The sequence below is a fragment of the Aethalodelphis obliquidens genome, unplaced genomic scaffold (genome assembly GCF_003676395.1).
Source record: "Aethalodelphis obliquidens isolate GAN/ISIS:26980383/991018 unplaced genomic scaffold, ASM367639v1 scaffold65, whole genome shotgun sequence".
Taxonomy (NCBI): domain Eukaryota; kingdom Metazoa; phylum Chordata; class Mammalia; order Artiodactyla; family Delphinidae; genus Aethalodelphis; species Aethalodelphis obliquidens.
Genome location: NW_020838009.1, coordinates 3,889,032 through 3,907,670, shown reverse-complemented (window position 1 = coordinate 3,907,670; position 18,639 = coordinate 3,889,032). Strand labels below are relative to the sequence as shown.

Genomic DNA, 18,639 nt, shown 5'->3' with positions numbered 1-18,639 from the left:
TAACATACTGGATGATTCCATTTATATAACATTTTGGAAGTGACACTTTTTTAAAGAAATAGTGGGCAGATTAGGGGTCACCAGGAGTTAAGAATGCGGCAAAAGGGAAGTGGGTGTGGTTATAAAAAGGTCAGCATGAGGGATCCTTGCGGTGTTGAAATACTCCAGTGTCCTGACTGTGCTGGTGGATACGCAAACCTACACAGGTGACAAAACTGCATAAAACTCAATACATCCACTCTCACACCCATACAGACAAATGAATATAAGTAAAAATGGGGAAACAGAAATGAGATGGGTTAATTTATGGTTACCAAGGGGGAAAGGAGGGAGGGATAAATTGGGAGATTGGAATTGACATATACACACTATTATGTATAAAATAGATAACTAATAAGAACCTACTGCATAGCACAGGGAACTCTACTCAACACTCTGTAATGACCTATAAGGGACTAGAATCTAAAAAAGAGTGGATATATGTATATGCATAGCTGATTCACTTTGCTGCACAGCAGAAATGAACACAACATTGTAAATCAACTATACTCCAATAAAAATTTATTAAAAAAACAAAAGCAAGCATTCAGAGAATAAAAACAAATAAATAAGATGGGCTGATTGTATCAATGTTAATATTGTGGTTGTGATATGTTACCATTGGGGGAAATTCGACAAAGCATACAGCAGATCTCTATTATTTCTTTTTTTAAAGGTTTTTTAATTATTTATTTATTTATGGCTGCATTGGGTCTTCGTTGCTGTGCGAGGGCTTCTCACTGCGGTGGCCTCTCCCACTGCAGAGCACGGGCTCTAGGCGTGTGGGCCTCAGTAGCTGTGTCTCGTGGGCCCTAGAGCGCAGGCTCAGCAGTTGTGGCGCACGGGCCTAGCTGTTCCACGGCATGTGGGAATCTCCCCGGACCCGGGCTCGAACCCATGTCCCCTGCATTGGCAGGCGGACTCCCAACCACTGCGCCTCCAGGGAAGCCCCTCCCTGTATTATTTCTAACAACTTAATGTGATCCACAAATTTATCCATAAAAATTTTCTGATTAAAAACATTTTAAAACTCTATATTAATGCTAACTCTCTTCTGTTTCTATTCTAGAAACAAAGAATTTGTGAGTGACATTTCTATAGGTGATCATTGTGGAGTAGCATTAAATACAAAACAAGTCTTTGTATCCATTTTAAGAGGGTTTTGAGAAGAGATTTTTTCAGATGCAATATGTAGGATGTAAAAGCAAGGGATCTGTGGGATTCTGGTTTATATAAATTATCTGGTTGATACAGACAGATTTTCACTCTGCCCATTTCTAAAATAAAAGGATTAACCATGGACAAATTGTAAATGGCATTCTTTTTTTTTTGGCTGTTGGGTCTTTGTTGCTGCGTGCGGGCTTTCTCTAGTTGTAGAGAGCAGGGGCTACTCTTCGTTGTGGTGCATGGGCTTCTGAATGCGGTGGCTTCCCTTGTTGTGGAGCACAGGCTCTAGGTGCGCAGGCTTCACTGGTTGTGGCACGTGGGCTCAGTAGTTGTGGCTTGTGGGCTTAGCAGTTGTGGCTTGGGGGCTCTAGAGTGCAGGCTCAGTAGTTGTGGCGCACTGGCTTCGTTGCTCTGTGGCATGTGGGATCTTCTTGGACGAGGGCTCAAACCTGTGTCCCCTGCATTGGCAGGCGGATTCTTAACCACTGGACCACCAAGAATTCTATGTGTTCATTCCACTGTAATCTTCGATTTACTCATTTATTATCCACCATGAAAAGCGTTAATGTAGAAAAAGAAACAAGTGGAAGTTGATATATAATTTGCTCCTTTCTCTAGCCTCTCATGTATTCTTTTGGTCTAAATTGGAAGGCATTTGTGAATTTCCTCTTAACAACCAGGTTTAGCCATACTTTAAACCAAAACATTTAATTTTCTTTCCTTTGTAACAACTTGAGAGGTGACTGGAGTTGGGGATGGAATGAAAATGTGGATAACTGCATAACCCTTTTTGAATGACAAATTCCTACAAAAACACTGGATGCCCGACTCAATTATAAACTGTAAAAATGATTTACTATCCAAAGTAAGTAAATTTGGGACTGACCTATTGTTTTGAATCAACTCCATCACTGTTTCCTGAAGTTAACCATGAGTAATCGAGAGCTGGGAGAATCACTCTAAACAGTTTAAATAAAGGTCGAGATGAATTTTCCCAAGTGCCTTAAATTACATAAGAAGTAACAACACAGAGGCAGGTGCACACACACAGAAAGGCATAAGCCCTGTGATGATGCCCACTGTCGAGTAGCATCAAATACAAAACAAGTGTATGACCAGCATCCTGGGGCTGGTGGATCATGAGACTCTTGCTAATACTTTTGTCCTGACTCCAAGGATAACATTTGAGTCAGGGTACAGTACACTTTTGGTATTTACATATGGGAGAAAAGATCTGCCTTTCTTTCATCACTCATTCAGCAACTATTTTTTCCTCCTTTCTCCCTCTCTCCTTCCTTCCTCCATCCCTCCCTCCCTCCTTTCTCCCTCCCTTCTTCTTTCCTCCCTTTTCCCTTCCTTCTTCCCTTTCTTCCTCCCTTCCTTCCATCCATCCTTCCTTCCTTCCTTCCTTCCTTCGTTCCTCCCTCCCTCCCTCCCTCCCTCTCTCTCTCTCTCTCTCTCTCTCTCACACACACACACACACACACTCACACACACACACACACACACACACACACACACAAAGGAACATGAGCAAAGGGGACAATGAAATAGCCTGGCTGGGGTGGGATGGAGTATGCAGGATGGGGGAAGTCACAAAAGATGAGGGTGTACAGGTAAAGAAAAAATGGTATGTTAACGGATGGACAAGAGGAAAATACATCAAATGAGAAAACTCCAGTACAGAGGTGTGCTGGTAAAAGTTTAACAACTGACTCTTCAGAACAAAACTGCATACATATATGTACATATATAAACTAATTATAAATGTTAATAACACAAAGGATGTGTATCAAGTAATTAACAGTAACAAAAATCTACATCCTACACATCATTCTAAGTATATTCTACATACTTACACAACTACATGTTATTCATCTAGAACTTCAGTGACTTGCTATTTCTTTTTTAAAAACAGCTTTATTGAGATACGTCACATATCATACAATTTACCCATCGAAAATGTACAATTAAATGGTGTTTAGTATATTCACAGATATGTGCAACCATCCTCAGGGTCAATTTGAGATATTCATCACCTCGAAGAGAAACCCCACACCCTTTAACTATCATTCCCCTTCTCCCTTCCTCCAGCCCAAGACAATCATTAATATACTTTCTGTCTCTATAGAGTTTCTGGTTCTGAACTTTCATATGAAGAAAATCATACAAGATGTAACCTTTTAAGTCTGGGTACTTTCACGTAGCATGATATTTTCAAGGTTCACACGTGTTATAGCATGTATCAGTATTTCATTCTTTTTTTATGTCTGAAAATATTCTGTAGTATGGATAGACCACATTTTGCTCATCCATTCATCTGCTGATGGACATCTGGGTTGTTTCCACCTTTTGAGTATTATGAACAATGTGCAATAAACATTTACGTATTTATCCACATTTTTGTGTGGATATATGTTTTCATTTCTCTTAGGTATTTACCTAGGAATGGAACTGCTAGGTCATACAGTAACTCTACGTTTAATCACTGAGGAACTGCCAGACTCTTCCAAAGCAGCTGCACCATTTTACATTCCCACCAAGCAATGCACGAGGGTTCTAATTTCTCCACATCCTTCCAACATTTGCTGTTATCTCTTTGATCTTAGCCATCCTAGTGGGTGTGAAGCAGTTTTGTGGTTTTGATTTGCTTTTCCCAGATGACTAATGATGTCAAGCATCTTTTCATGGGCTTGTTGGCCATTTGTATACTTCCTTGGAGAAAGGTCCGTTAGATCCTTTGCCCATTTTTTTAAAAAATAAATTTATTTTATTTATTTTTTGCTGTGTTTGGGTCTTCGTTTCTGTGCGATGGCTTTCTCCAGTTGTGGTGAGTGGGGGCCACTCTTCATCGCGGTGCGCGGGCCTCTCACTGTCGTGGCCTCTCGTTGAGGAGCACAGGCTCCAGAGGCGCAGGCTCAGTAATTGTGGCTCATGGGCCCAGTTGCTCCGCGGCATGTGGGATCCTCCCAGACCGGGGCTCGAACCCATGTCCCCTGCATTGTCAGGCAGACTCTCAACCACTGCGCCACCAGGGAAGCCCCTCTTTTGCCCACTTTAAAATTGCTTTTTTTTTTTTTAAATTATTGAACGATAAAAGTTCTTTATATATTCTAAAAACATGTCCCTTATCAGGTACATGATTTGCAAATATTTTACCCCATTTTGTGGACTTTCTTTGCACTTTCTTGATAGTGTTCTTTGAAACACAAAATATTTAATTTTAGTGAAGTCTAACTCATCTATTTTTTTTCCTGGTGCTTATAAGGTCACATCTAAGGGTTCTCTGTAATCCAATGTTATGAAGATTTACCCTTACGTTTACTTCTAAGAGTTTTAAAGTTTTAGCTCTTACATTTTAGGTCTTTGATCTAATTTAGTAAATTTTTGTATATGGTGTGTGGTAAGGGTCCAATTTCACTCTCTTGCATATATCTATCCAGTCTTCCCAGCACCATATGTTGAAAAGACTATTTTCCCCACTGAATGCTCTTGGCACCCTTATTAAAAGTCAGACCATAAATGTTTGGGTTTATTCCTAGACTCTCAGTTCTATTCCATTCATCTATATGTCTATCCTTAGGCCAGTACCACACTGTCTTGATTCCCATCGCTTTGCAGTGAGTTTTGAAGTCAAAAAGTGTGAGTCCTCCTATTTCTTCTTTTTCATTATTGTTTTGGCTATTCTGGGTCCCTTGCAATCCCATATGAATTTCAGAATTAGCTTGTCAATTTCTACAAAGACATCAACTTAGATTCTGATGGGGATACCTTTGAATCAGCAGATCAGTTTGGGGAGTATTGTGATATAGACTGAATGTTTGTGTCCCCTCAAAATTCATATGCTGAAATCTAACCCCCAGTGTGATGGTGTCAGGAGGTAGGGCCCTTGGGAGGTGATTAGGTCATGAGGGTGGAGCCCTCATGAATGGGATTAGTGTCCTTATAAAAGAGACCCCAGAGAACTCCCTTATCCTTTCCACCACGTGATGACAAAGCAAGAAGATGGCCATCTATGAACAAGAAAGCAAGCTCTCACAAGACACCAAATCTGCCAGCATCTTCATCTTGGAATGCCCAGCCACCTGAACTGTGAGAAATAAATTTCTACTATTTATAAGCAACCCAGTCTATGGTATTCTGTTTTAGCAGCCCCAAAGGACTAAGGCAGTTAACAATGTTAAGCCTTCCAATCCATGAACATGGGATACTTCCCCAATTATTTAGATATTCTTTCAACAATACTTTCATTGTTTTCAGAGTATAAGTTTTGCATTTCCTTTGTTAAATTTATTACTAAATATTTTATTCTTTCTGATGCTATTGAAACTGAAATTTTCTTATTTTCATTTTCAGATTATTCATTGTTTGGGCTTAGAAATATAATAGATTTTTTGTGTTTTGATCTTGGCCCTGCAACCTTGCTAGCTTTATTAGTTCTAATGACGTTTTAGCAGATTCCTTAGGATTTTCTATATACAAGATCACCTCATCTGTGAATTGGGGTAGTTTTACCTCTTCCTTTCCAATCTGGATGTGTTTGATTTCTTTTTCTTGCCTGGCCAGAACCTCCAGTACCATGTGAATAGAATTGGCAGGAATGGACCATCTTCTCTTGTTCCCAGTCTTAGACAGAAAGCATCCAGTCTTTCACCATTAAATAAAATGTTAGCTGGGGTTTGTTCAGATATCTTTTGTCAGGTTAAGGGAGTTATCCCATATTCCTAGTTTGTTGAGTGTTTTCGTCATGAAAGAGTACTGGATTTTGAAATTCCTTTTTCTGCATCTATTGGGATGATCATGTGATTTTTTTGCTTATATTCTATTGATACAACATATTACATTAATTGATTTTTGGATGTTAAGTCAACCTTGCATCCCTGGCATAAATCCCACTTGGTTATGATGTATAACTCTTTTTATATGTTGCCTGACTCAGCTTGCTAGTATTTGGTTGAGAATTTATACATCCATATTCATAAGAGGTAGTGGTCTGTAGTTTTCTTTCCTTGTGGTGTCTTAGTCTGGTTTTAGTACAGAGTAGTACTGGCCTCACAAAATAAATTGGGAAGTGTTCCTTCCTCTTCTATATTTTTGGAAAAGATTGTGAATAATTGGTATTAATTATTCTGTAAATTTTTGGTAGAATTCATCTGTGAAACCATCTGGGCCTGTGCTACTCTTGGTGGGCAGTTTTTTCTCTTCACTTGTTATAGATCTATTCAGATTGTCTATTTCTTCTTGAGTCAATTTCAGTAGTTTGTGTTTTTCTAGAATTTGTCTATTTCATCTAAGTTATCTAATTTGTTGGTTTAACTGCTTATAGTATTTTCTTATAATTTTTTATATCTACAAGGTTGGTGGCCCCCCTTTAATTTCTGATTTTATTAATTTAAATCTTTCCTATTTTTTCTCAGTCAAGCTATCTAAAGTTTTGTCAGTTTTGTTGATCTTTTCAAAGAACAAGCATTTGGTTTCATTGATTTTCACTATTGATTTTCTATTCCCTATTTCATTAATTTCTGCTCAATCTTTATTATTTCCTTACTTCAACTTGCTTTAGGTTTAGTTTGCCCTTCTTTTTCCAGTGCTTTAAGTTGGAAGGTTATGTAGTGTTTTCATATCTCTCTTCTTTTTTAGCATAGGTATTTAGTTATAAATTTCCCTCTAAGCACTGTGTTAGAGTGCATCCCGTAAGTTTTGGTATATTATGCCTTAATTTTCGTTCATATACAGGTATTTTCTGATTTCCTATTAATTTCTTCCTTGACCTGATTATTAAGGAGTGTTACTTAATTTCCACATCTTTGTGAGTTTTCCAACTTTTTTTGCTATTGGTTTTTAATTTCATTCCATTATAGTCAGAGAATATATTTTACATTACTTCTGTCTTTTAAAATTTTATTTAGGTCTGTTTTACAGCCAAGCATAGGTTCTGTCCTGGAGAATGTTTCATATGTGCTTGAGAAGAATACAGTCTGTTGTTGTTGGGTAGAGTGTCCTATGGATGTCTGTTAGGTCTGTAGTGTTGCTCAAGTCTTCTACTTTCTGGTTGATTTGATCTTCTGTCTATTTGTTCTATCCATTACTGAAGGTGTGGTATCGAAGTCTCCAGTTACTACTGTTGAATTGCATACTTCTCCCTTCACTGATGTCAATTTTTGCTTCATGTATTTTGGTGCTGTGTTATTTTGGCACTTATATGTTTAAAACCATTATATCCTCCTGATGGGAAGAACTTTTAAAAAAATCATTTTAAAATGTACATCTTTATCTGTAGCAAAATTTTGACTTATTTCTTCAAAAATCATTATCTATTTTTATTATTCAAACAAATCAGCCCACAAATAAATGCCTGATTGGAATTTTTGTATACGTTAACCAGTAAAGTGAAAGTAAAAAAACAAAGCTCTATCTTGGAACGTGACTCAAAATGAGCAACTTCTTTGCTTTTAGATAGTGGAAGAATATGTCTTCAATTTTTTTGTGCTATGTACAGTGTCATGGCTATGGCCCTCCTGGGTTCTTCGAAAAGCCCTTTGCTAATTCCTATATGAAAAAGGGTTGCACTCTGGCTCCCCCTGCCAGAAATCCCACATCAGACTTGAGAGGCACACAGGGAGCTGAGATCAAGTTCTTCAATCAGAAATGTAAACAGATAAGGAAGAAGGAGGTGGTGATGTGCTTTCCATCAAAACACCTGCCCAGGTGTCAGATCTCCTGAGGCCACCCTCGTTTTGGGGAGCTACATACCCCCAGGAAGCCTAGGCAGAGACTAGAAGGATGTCCAATTAGTGGTCAGGTCACACTCACAGCAAGATAGCCCAGCTTTCCAGAAAACAAGAATAAATCACACTGTCCCTGCGATGTGACGCATCTATTTACAAAGGATTTAAGGTCAGGAAAACACAGGTGTGATCGTGGGCAAGCACAACATAAATCACATGATTGTTTGCTCACAGGGAAAGATACCTCTCCCAGTTACATGCTTGATGTGGCTGGAGAGGAAGAGCTCACATTTCCTACAGAACTGGACGCTGTTTTCACACCCCTTTGTTGTGACACATAAGCTATGGTTTATGTTCCTTGAGATTCTTCTCTACACAGGAAAGTGTTCCCCATGTAGCCAAAGACTGATTTTGACCAAGAAGAAACAAGACATATTCTTTACCTCCATCGTCCAGTGCTTCTCATCCTTTCCTCTTTTAACCATTAATTCTAAAGTGCTACGAAAAACAGAAATTTAATGATATCCTAATGGTTAAGAGCAAGGTTAGAATCTGATGCCAGCACCTGCCAGCTGCATGACTTTGGAAAAGTTCCTTAACTCTCAAGGCCTCAGTTTCCTTACCTGTTAGTGGGGATAAAATAGTACCTGTCTCTCAGTCATGGCTGTCAGGAGTAAATGAACAAACGCATGTGATGTGCTCAGAACAGTGCCTTGTACACAGCAAGTGCTCAAAGAAGTTTGCAATCCTCACCATCATCATCATCACGCAGCAGTTAGCATTAGTTTGGCATAAAAATATTAAAGAGCACATTTCCATCTCATGTTTGAACATATATCAAAATGAACTAAATATATAACTTTTATGAAATTTTCCACCTAAATTTCTAATTCTTGGCAATACGAAGTAGGACAAATATTTTAATTCACTCCATACTGAAACACAGCAGGACCCTATGGGGCCTGTCCAGGACCATCTCCCCCTCTGCCCAAATACCCTCCGCCTGCCTTTTGTCTGCAGAAGAACTTTGGTCAAAGAACAAATTTAATCAGAGAAGTGAGAAAATGCAGGAGCAAAGGAAAACAGTCAAACAAGACCAAATAATAATAGTTTAGTCATTAAGCAAAGTCAAGGACCTTTAGTTCCTCCTTAAGGGATATAGATAATATTCTGAGCCATATCCTGTGAGCTGTCTTGTAGGTACTGAAACCCACACCAGGTGGAAGAAGTTAACTACATGAGGACCAGACTGTAGCCATGACATAAGCTGCCACAATTCTGAGAACTGTCCTCAAGGAAATGGGAATAATCCGACCCTGGAACTGAAGATGAACTGTACTGAAAACAATCAAGATGACGCTGGTCAGACCACTGATGACCAATTTCAAGATGACTGTCAGAGCTGACTGTGCTGTTTCTGCATGTGGCCCCCTCCCTCAGCCTATAAAAGCTCTTGTCCCCTGATCAGCAGGGGGGAATTGGCCTTTGGACATGAGTCCCCTTCTCCCCCAGTTGCCAGCCTCCAAAATAAAGCGAACTTTCCTTTCCACCAACCTTGCCTCTCAAGTATTGGCTTTTGAGTGGTGAGCAGCCAGACCCAACTTTCGGTAACAATACTACGGTGAAGGAGGATATATTTGTTTCCTTTATAATAAAATTATTACCCAACTATATTAAAATTAAAAACAAGGACAAGAATGCATGTTCACTGTGGCCGTGCCTGTGACAACAAAACAATGGAGATGGCCAGACCACCTCTCGGTGCAGGTAAATACAGTGACTATGGGGAAATACACACAGCTGCCAGAAGAATGAGGGGCTCCCTGAATATACTTCCATGGTAATGTCTCAAGATAATATCACTGAGCAGGGAAAACGCCACAGAAAAAAGTATACGGTATAAGCGTGTTTAAAAATAAAACTGTATGTTTGTGAATGTACAACATGCACACCCACATGTACGTAAACATATACGCATATACGAGGGTCTGAACACATCTCATCCTAAAGGGATCACAGGTGTGATGGGGAGTGGCAGGCAGACAGTGAGAGGGGAGACGTCCAGTTTTATTCCAATTCATGTATCACCTGCATCTTTTCCAATGAGAATCTATTATTTCATATTAAAAAAAAAAGGCAACAACAACAAAAAAGCGCCTTTTCCGTTTAGACAATGTACTTATCAACACACGATGCATTATATTATATTGATCTGCATCTGAAAAGCATTCTGTTAGGCTTTCATTTTAAAAACACTGTAAGAATGTGAAAGTATATCCCAAACTTCTGCAGGATGAATTGAAAGAATTAGGTCATAACTGAAAACAGATTGTTAAACAAATTTTTGATGCTGTGCAATATTTCATTGTACCAGCAATCGTAAATTAAACAAAACATGATGAGGCATTTAAAAAGACATTTGAAAACCCATAATGGTTTTAATTGTCATTAACCTAAAACGGCAATGTTTACTTAAAACCCCCAGATAATGTTTTACACCTTCCTCTAGGGCTCTTAGGAAAAGAACGGCTGGGATACACTCACAGGCCAGGATAGCACCCAGCCCTGGATGTGGCCTTGTTCCTTGCGGGGTTCTGCCAAGTAGGGAATGTTGGGAAATGCCAGTACTCGGAGGAAAACTGACGGGATGCCAAGAGAACAACAGCAGCTGGGAGCCTCTCTGATAAGGGGATGGGGGGAGGCCCTTCCCTGGAGGTACTGACACCAGCTGGGACCTGGGATCCTTTGCTACAGTGCTTGCACCTGGACAAACGTCTCTTTGAGCAACAAAATATAAAGAAACTATATGGGACTAAAAATAACTGCGTGCATGTGCAGCTGGGGCAAATTCTGGACAACAAGATACAAAGAGACCAGGAAGCCCAATTGTCACTTCTGAAGGGACAGGCGCAAAAGCCCATGTAAGGAGCCAGTTCACCAGCCTCTCAGGGAGCGAGTTACCCATGGAACTTATTACTTGTTCTCCCTTCCCCTGCTGCAGCAGGGGCCCCAATAAAGCTTGCCTAAATTCCTTGTCTGGCCTCTGATCGATTTTGATTAAGGACGCCAAGAACCCTGGTCAATAACTGTACCACCTACTCTGGAATCCCACAGCAGGAGCAAAAGCCACTCAGTATTTGTTGAGTTATGAATGTGCACAAAGGGTCATCTTCTCTGCCATGTTTATTTTAGCAAAAGACTAGAAACATCCCTAACTGATCCTTCATTAAGTGGTGGTTAAACAAATTATCATCCATCCATCCATCCGTCTGTCTGTCCATCTATCCATCCATCCATCCAACCGTCCATCCGTCCATCTACCCAGGGCTCTCTATTTAACAGCTGGAAAGGGCTCCAAGGGCTGATGTACAAATGTCACCAAGCCACAGGGTTGGCTGGCAAAAGGGATGTGAATAACGGTAGGCAGAAGAGACATGTGTGTAAGAATGGTAACAACACTAATATGCACAGAAAATATCTGGCTACCAAAAGCTTTCTGAAGGGGATGCTAGGAGTGTGGAATTGAAAGAGACCTCATAATGATAATAATTTATATATAATAAATTATTATGTATAATAAAAATCAGTTAACTTTTAATTATGCAGAGGAAAAAGACACACAGATATGGAAATGTACTAGATACACTAAAGAAAAACAAAAACTGCACTGAAGGATTTATAAAAATAATTTGGATAAAGCCAAGCATGCACAACGTGCCTGAAAGGGAAAACAGGATGCTGTCAACATGTCCATTCTCCACCAAATTAATCTACAATTTTAATATGATTCCCATTGAAATTTCAAATTGATTCCTTTGAGTCTTGAAAAAAAAAATTTCAAAACTCATCTGGAAGACTAAACTTCTAAAAACAGGCAAGAACTTTTTTAAGAAGTAGATTCAAGTCTGGGATGGGGGTGGGGTAGGGCTTGCCCTACCAGTTATAAAAATATAGAGTTAAGGTAATATAAGTGGTGCTGTTCTGTGTATAGCACAGGGGATATAGCCAACGTTTTATAATAACTGCAAATGGAGTATAATCTGTAAAAACATTGAATCATTATGTTGTATAGCTGAAACTAATATAATACTGTAAATCAACTACACTTCAATTTCTTAAAAAAAGGTAGTATTGTTCTGGAATATGAATAAACAGACATGGGAATGGGACAGAATGAAAAGTCCAGAGATAGGCAAATAGTCACATCTGTATGTGTGTGTGCATACCTATGATAATGCGGTGAGAGTAGATACCGGCTCTCTTATTTTATTTTATTTTTTTGCGGTACGCGGGTCTCTCACTGCTGTGGCCTCTCCCGTTGCGGAGCACAGGCTCCGGACGCGCAGGCTCAGCGGCCATGGCTCACGGGCCCAGCCGCTCCGCGGCATGTGGGATCTTCCCAGACCGGGGCACGAACCCGTGTCCCCTGCATCGGCAGGCAGACTCTCAACCACTGCGCCACCAGGGAAGCCCCCGGCTCTCTTTTTGACTATCCAGCATACATTCCTGCCTTCCTTCCCTCAACCCTTCCTAACACTACCTTAGTTTGGAGGATTATCTCTTGGATTCCACTGGTGGGACAGCTAAGCAGATTTTTTCTTACCCTGGCCAATCAAAATGCTCCCGCCCTGGACTCTGACTCTAGGACCAACGGACAAAGAGGTTAAGAACCACGGGAACTGTTCACTCCTGCAGAACTGCATCCTGAGGAATTCAGGGTTCCCCCTGCAGACGCCCACTCTGGGTCAGGCTTTTGCAGCCACAGAAGCTCTTTTGGAACCAGCCAGTTTCCAGGCTTAATCTCTAACCCCTTGGATATTCAATAGGTCCCACCATCTCTCTAATAAATGGCCTTTGACTTTGTCAGTTTTTGTAACTTGCTACCAAAGGACTCAATGTTCAGGTGGCATTTCATATCATCAGGGAAATATTAGGTTACTCGGGTAATAGTTTTAGGAAAGCTAGCTACCCATTTTAGAGGAAAAGGTTAAATTCATCAAATAAATTCAAGGATATTAAAGAGTTAATTATAAAAAAAAAAAAAGCACACCAGGGGAAATTATTGGGGTAACATGATCTTAGGAAGGAAAAGGTCTTTTTATTGTTTCCAAGGTAAGACTACGAAGGAAAACTTTAACAGCTTTGAATACACAAAAATTAAAAATTTTTCTATGTGAAAAATAAAGGGCAAATAACAATCCAGAAATATATCTGACCATATAAGCTGCAGGACTCAAAACCATAATATACAAAGAGCTGTTAAATCTAAAAATGGGTAAAGGTCCCAGTCAAATCACAGAAGAAAAAGAAATATAAATGGTGCATATATAAATATATAAAATATATAAATAAAAAATTGCATATAATTATATATAATTACATCTTTTGCATCCTTTCATGCAGCATACAGTATAGGGAAACAGGGTCTGAGATTAATACCAGGAGAAGTCAACCTTTCAAGACTGGGCATTTGCCTTTCTTTTGGATCTGGACCTCCAGGCACTTTCACTTCTTGTCACCCCAGTCACTCTGTCTCGGAAAATTGGAATCAGAGAAAAAAATGGCTAATCCTGTGCAGGGTGCCAGATTTTACCATATTCACCACATTTAGTACTTAGGAAAAGAGAGGCTACCAAGTTACGAACAGAAGTTAGCAAGTCGCCCTTTCTGTTGGTGATGGGGCTCCAGGTTGTGTCAGTTCTTGGTAGTCCTGGGGAAATACTGCACTACAGCGAGGATACTCTGTGTATATCATATTGGGATGAAATATGATCAGTGTGAGCTCGCCCACACTGAACAGAAAATAACAAGACTAAGCTCTCAGTTTTGGGGACTCAGTAGGTGTTTCAGCACTCATCACCTTACACTAGACTTGCTGGCCTTGCTAGATGAGGAATGTAAAGGGCAGCAGCTCCCCTTTGAACCCGATGGCATGGCTACAAGAAACGTAGGCACTGCCCTGCTACAGAAAAGCTTCAGGTAGTTCAGCATAGCCCCTGACCTCTCAGAAATCATGGCCACAGGTTGGCAAGTACATGGGCAGCTATGAGGGGCATGGCTCTAAAGGTAGCCTTGTGCCTTCTCTAAGTTAAAGAAACAAACACCAGCACCCCCATACCCAGCAGCCAGGGTCACATCAGGGGTCACACTGCACCTGTACTGAACGTCATGGGACACACTCTGATTTCTGCACCAGCCACACGCATATGTTACCGAAGCAGGAGCCAAGTTATGATAAGGAATGATGGTTACATTCAACAAACCAAAATGACCCCCTACCATGTCCATAGCACACCATCTACGGTTTTCCTAGATTGAAAAGACAGTTCTCTTTTTTAACTGAAAAATAAGAACTAAATTGTTTGGATGCACTCATTATCAAGCTTGTATGTATCTCGGCACTTAAAATCGACTTACAAAATTGATTTTTAAAAATTCAGTGGAGACAAAAATCAATGCAACAAATATTAAAATAAAATTGTTACTAAAGACATTTTAAAATAGCATTACACTAATATACTATTAGTAACTGACTTATGAGTAGAACCAGTTTTAATTTGGGAGAATTTTAAAAAGTGAATCAACGTTAATTCCTTAACACTAAAACATCAGAATAAATCCAAGGATACAATAAAATTATTTTTGAAATCACTTTCATTCAAAATCAAAGCCTAGGCCCTTTATCAAAAGGTCTGCATTTCATTACTCACCAACTGACAGCCTTCTAGGGAGTTGACTAGCTGAGCGTTCTGACAGGAGAGAATTGAACCAGCCAAATTCAGCATTACACATACTGCAGAGAGCAGCATGAAAAAGGTAATCTGGAAACAAACCAAACAAGAAATTGATTATTCACTTGGAGAGACTCGAAGGAAAAATTATTTGGCTTTCAAAAAGCTTTCAGATGATCCAGTAATTATATGAATAACATTTCTATGTTTTCAAGGAAAGTATTATTAAAATTTCAAATTCATATTACCTTAAATCAAATAAAAAAGGTAAAGTCTCTGAAAAGCCATAGCCAGCAACCATGATTTTATTTGAAATATACTATAAAATATTTTAGAAGCTAAACTTGAAAATACTATGCATTCTACAGTCTCAAAAGTGTTATACAGTCTCAGAAATAACAAGTAATAAATTACTAAAAAGAAATCAAGTGAAAGATGTTTATTTATTAGAATGTCTGTAAGTTTATTTCTTTTAATTTTTTTTTTTTTTAACATCTTTATTGGGGTATAATTGCTTTACAATGGTGTGTTAGTTTCTGCTTTATAACAAAGTGAATCAGTCATACATAAACATATGTTCCCATATGTCTTCCCTGTTGCGTCTCCCTCCCTCCCACCCTCCCCATCCCACCCCTCTCTTTTAATTTTTGTTATGGAAAATTTCATACATATGCAAAACCAGAGAAAACAGTATAACGCCCCGCATACCCATCTCCCAGCCTGTAAATGTACTCCATATTTATTGAAAAAAATCTTCATGTAAGTGGACCATGCAGTTCAAACCTGTGTTGTTCAAGGGTCAACTGTATATATTATTCATATATTAAACATTATATTGTATTAACTAGACAATGGCACAATAGCCACAAACTCTTGACACCTCTGGGAAGGGTGAAAAGATACAAGGGCTTGATCTGGTCTGTAATGTTTTCCACTTTAAAATTTGAAACAAAATGGAAATCTACTGATGGTAAATTATTAACATCTCTACAAGAAAAGTGTGGGGAAAACATGTGCCTCAGATATAACTGACACTGCATAGTGCATAATGATATTTTCTGCCCCATACAGATGAAAATCCCAGCATTAGAACACCCCAGAGGGGAAAGCGGTCATTGAGTAAGCAGAATGCTTAGCCAGGAGGTAATTCATACACTGAAATAAATGCAAACCAAGAAATGCCTTTAAGGACCAACTATATTCACTGATAAAATAAATGCAAATTCCAGTTCAACAGAATAAAGTAAAACCCAGTCATCTAACCCATTGCTCCACACCACCACATACCCACCAGATTCTTCTAGATGACTCTAGTCCAGGGTTGATCAATCCACATTTTTCTTTTTTTAAGTATTTACCTCATTTCATGATTAATTTGCAGTACCTTCCCCCCAAACAATCATACTTATTCACCTGCTGAATAATTAACAGTTGAACTTCTGTATATAAACAGCATTTTGCCAGAGGCTATGGAGAAATACAATGAAAGGCCACTATACCAGCTTTTCTTCAGGCTCATTTAATCCATACAACTAACTATGATATAATTATTGTTGTTCCCATTTTACACATAAAGAAATTGAGATTAAGGGAGCTTAAAACCTATGCCAAATCACCATGTTGCCATAGCATGAGCCGTAATTTGAATTCAGTCTATCAGACAACCTCGAAACCCCATATGCTATTCACTACACTACAGAGACCTCTCCAACCTGGGGTAGATCTTACTTTCTGCTCTTACTGTTTACATGGGCTCTACTCACCATAAACCATGAGTTATGTTTTTCCATAAAACCATACAACAGAGTCAGACTAGAATAGTCATATTTTTGAACCAGTAATTCCAATTCGAGGAATGATTTAGAACAAGATAATGAAAGAAAACCTTTAAAAATTTTTTTTAACTGCTCCAGACCAAGAATAAACAAATTTTAAGGAACAAAGTAACAAGTAAAATCCCCCACAGCCCCGGACTGTGCCAAGATCTCTAGGTATACTTCCCTATCTGATTATCACACTACCACACACGACAACATGCATCATCAACCCATTTTACAGGTGAGGAAAGGTCTGTATACAACCTAACCTGCTTAAATTCCTACAGCCAGTTATGCAGAGGGAGGCTCTGATCCCACGTAGTCTGATTCTCAAGTAGGTATGGTTAATCATTAACACTTTTCTGTGACCCACAGAAAGAAATATATTTTACATCATGATCCAATATGCACACACACATAAAAATAGAGCAACTTCCACAAAACACTATTTACCTGAATGATACGTGGTAAAAATTTTCTTTTTTTGTTAAGATGCTGTTTTTCAGTAATGAAATCTTCTCATGACTTACGGTTAAAATAAGTGCACAATGCTTACTTGCTTCAAAAATACAGTGTTTATTATAACTATAGTAAAAAAACCAAAAAAAACAAAACACACAAAAAAAAACCCCAGAAAAAAAAGGAACTAAATGGTCAGCCACACAAAAACTTATCTGGAAAAAATACAATGCATACATTGCTTAGAATGACTCATAACACTTACACACATGGGAAATATGTTTTTAAAATGGCTATGCTAAGATAAATAGAGATATAGGCAGTTACATTTTAGTTTTCAATTTATAGACTTTTATTTTTCCTTACAGAGTTGAGTAGTCCAGAGGCCAGACAAGAGCCACTTCGTTTTATTTCCCTGGTATGAAAGCAACTTACTGACGTGTTCTTTCTTTTAAATGTCTATTTCCATAACATGGTACAAAACTTTCCAATTCGCTTTATAAAGCTAGCAAGATTTTTATACCAATAAAAAAAATACAGACAGTAAGACAAACCAAAACAAATCATCCCCTAATATTTTTATAAATGAAAATTCGGAACCAAAGTGACTTATAATATCACAAGAAGAAAAGATTGCAAACACATCCTAAAACTATTACACACATTTAAGGGTTACAGCAAGATGCTCCCTCCCACCCCCAGCCCTTCCCCAGGGTCTCTCCGAGTCTGTCTCAGGTTTCAAGAGGAAGGGGCTGGGGTTGGGGCCGTGCCCCCGGTCTGGGGTCTGGCCCTGGCCTCCTCCTCCGCCAAAGCCTCACAGTACTGCGCCGGCCAGTCCTTGGGATCCTGATTGTGGACTTTGGCCACGAACTTGAGCACCTTCATCTTGCTGGTCTCCAGGTTGGTGCGCGGGCCCCACTGGAGCTCGTAGTCCACGGGGTCCGTGTGCGGGATGCGCCGGTACTCCAAGTACCGCTGCCGCACGAAGTCCTCGGTGATGAGCTTCTTCGGGTCCCCGAAGATGAGGTGCTTCTTGGTGGGGTGCACCCCGAGGCGCCGCAGGAAGTCCCAGACCTCGGTCTCCTTGATGCTGTTGCCCTTCATGAAGATAAGCCCCAGCACGATCATAAGCAGCCCGGTGGTGGGAGTGCCCTGGTCGCCGCGCATCTCCGCGTCCTCCTCCACCGGCTCCAGCGTGTTGACCAGGATGTAGGTGTTACTCCGGGGCTCCAGCTCCACCAGCCGGTACCCAAACACGTACTCCAGGCGCTCGGCCGCCCGCCGCAGCAGCTCCGGGAGCACGTCCTTGTAGTCCCCGACCACGTGCCGCAGGATGTCGGTACGACGGATCGGGATCTTCCTCTGGTCCTTGATCAGCAGGAACTGCACCAGCTCCGCCACCTTCAGCTCCAGCTGCTTCTGCGACCGCGGCCCCGGCGCGGGGGGAGCCTCGGCTCGCCGGCCGCCCTGCGACGCGGCGCCGCCCGGCCCGCGGGACGTGCTCGGGGCCTCCTCGCCGCCGCTGCCCTGCTCGGCCTGGGTGCCGGCGCGGCCCCGGCTCTTCGGCTTTTGCGACATGTCGCGGCGGCGGGTCCCGCGCTACGCGGACACCCCGTAACTAGCGGCTGAGGGGATGAGGGTCTGCGCGTAGCTCCTCCTGGCGGCCCTGGGCGGGGCCGGAGAGGGCGCGGTTGCGTC

The 18,639-nt window shown here is 40.4% G+C and overlaps 2 protein-coding genes across 2 annotated transcripts in view; both read right to left on the bottom strand.

Annotated features, from left to right (window-relative positions):
- The window catches only part of ENTREP2 (endosomal transmembrane epsin interactor 2), a 364,454-nt gene that overhangs the window by 88,932 nt on the left and 256,883 nt on the right, over window positions 1-18,639 (bottom strand). Inside the window, exon 3 of the mRNA XM_027089095.1 lies at window positions 14,645-14,755. Within this exon, the coding sequence (XP_026944896.1) occupies window positions 14,645-14,755 (111 nt within the window). The remainder of the gene's footprint in view (window positions 1-14,644; window positions 14,756-18,639) is intronic.
- On the bottom strand, window positions 17,038-18,629 carry NSMCE3 (NSE3 component of SMC5/6 complex). Its single transcript, XM_027089096.1, has one exon. The coding sequence runs from the start codon at window positions 18,517-18,519 to the stop codon at window positions 17,680-17,682; it is 840 nt and encodes a 279-aa protein (XP_026944897.1). The 5' UTR covers window positions 18,520-18,629; the 3' UTR covers window positions 17,038-17,679.

Bases quoted from the DNA above. Each gene is read 5' to 3' on its own strand.
- NSMCE3 (XM_027089096.1), bottom strand. From the start codon at position 18,519: ATGTCGCAAAAGCCGAAGAGCCGGGGCCGCGCCGGCACCCAGGCCGAG.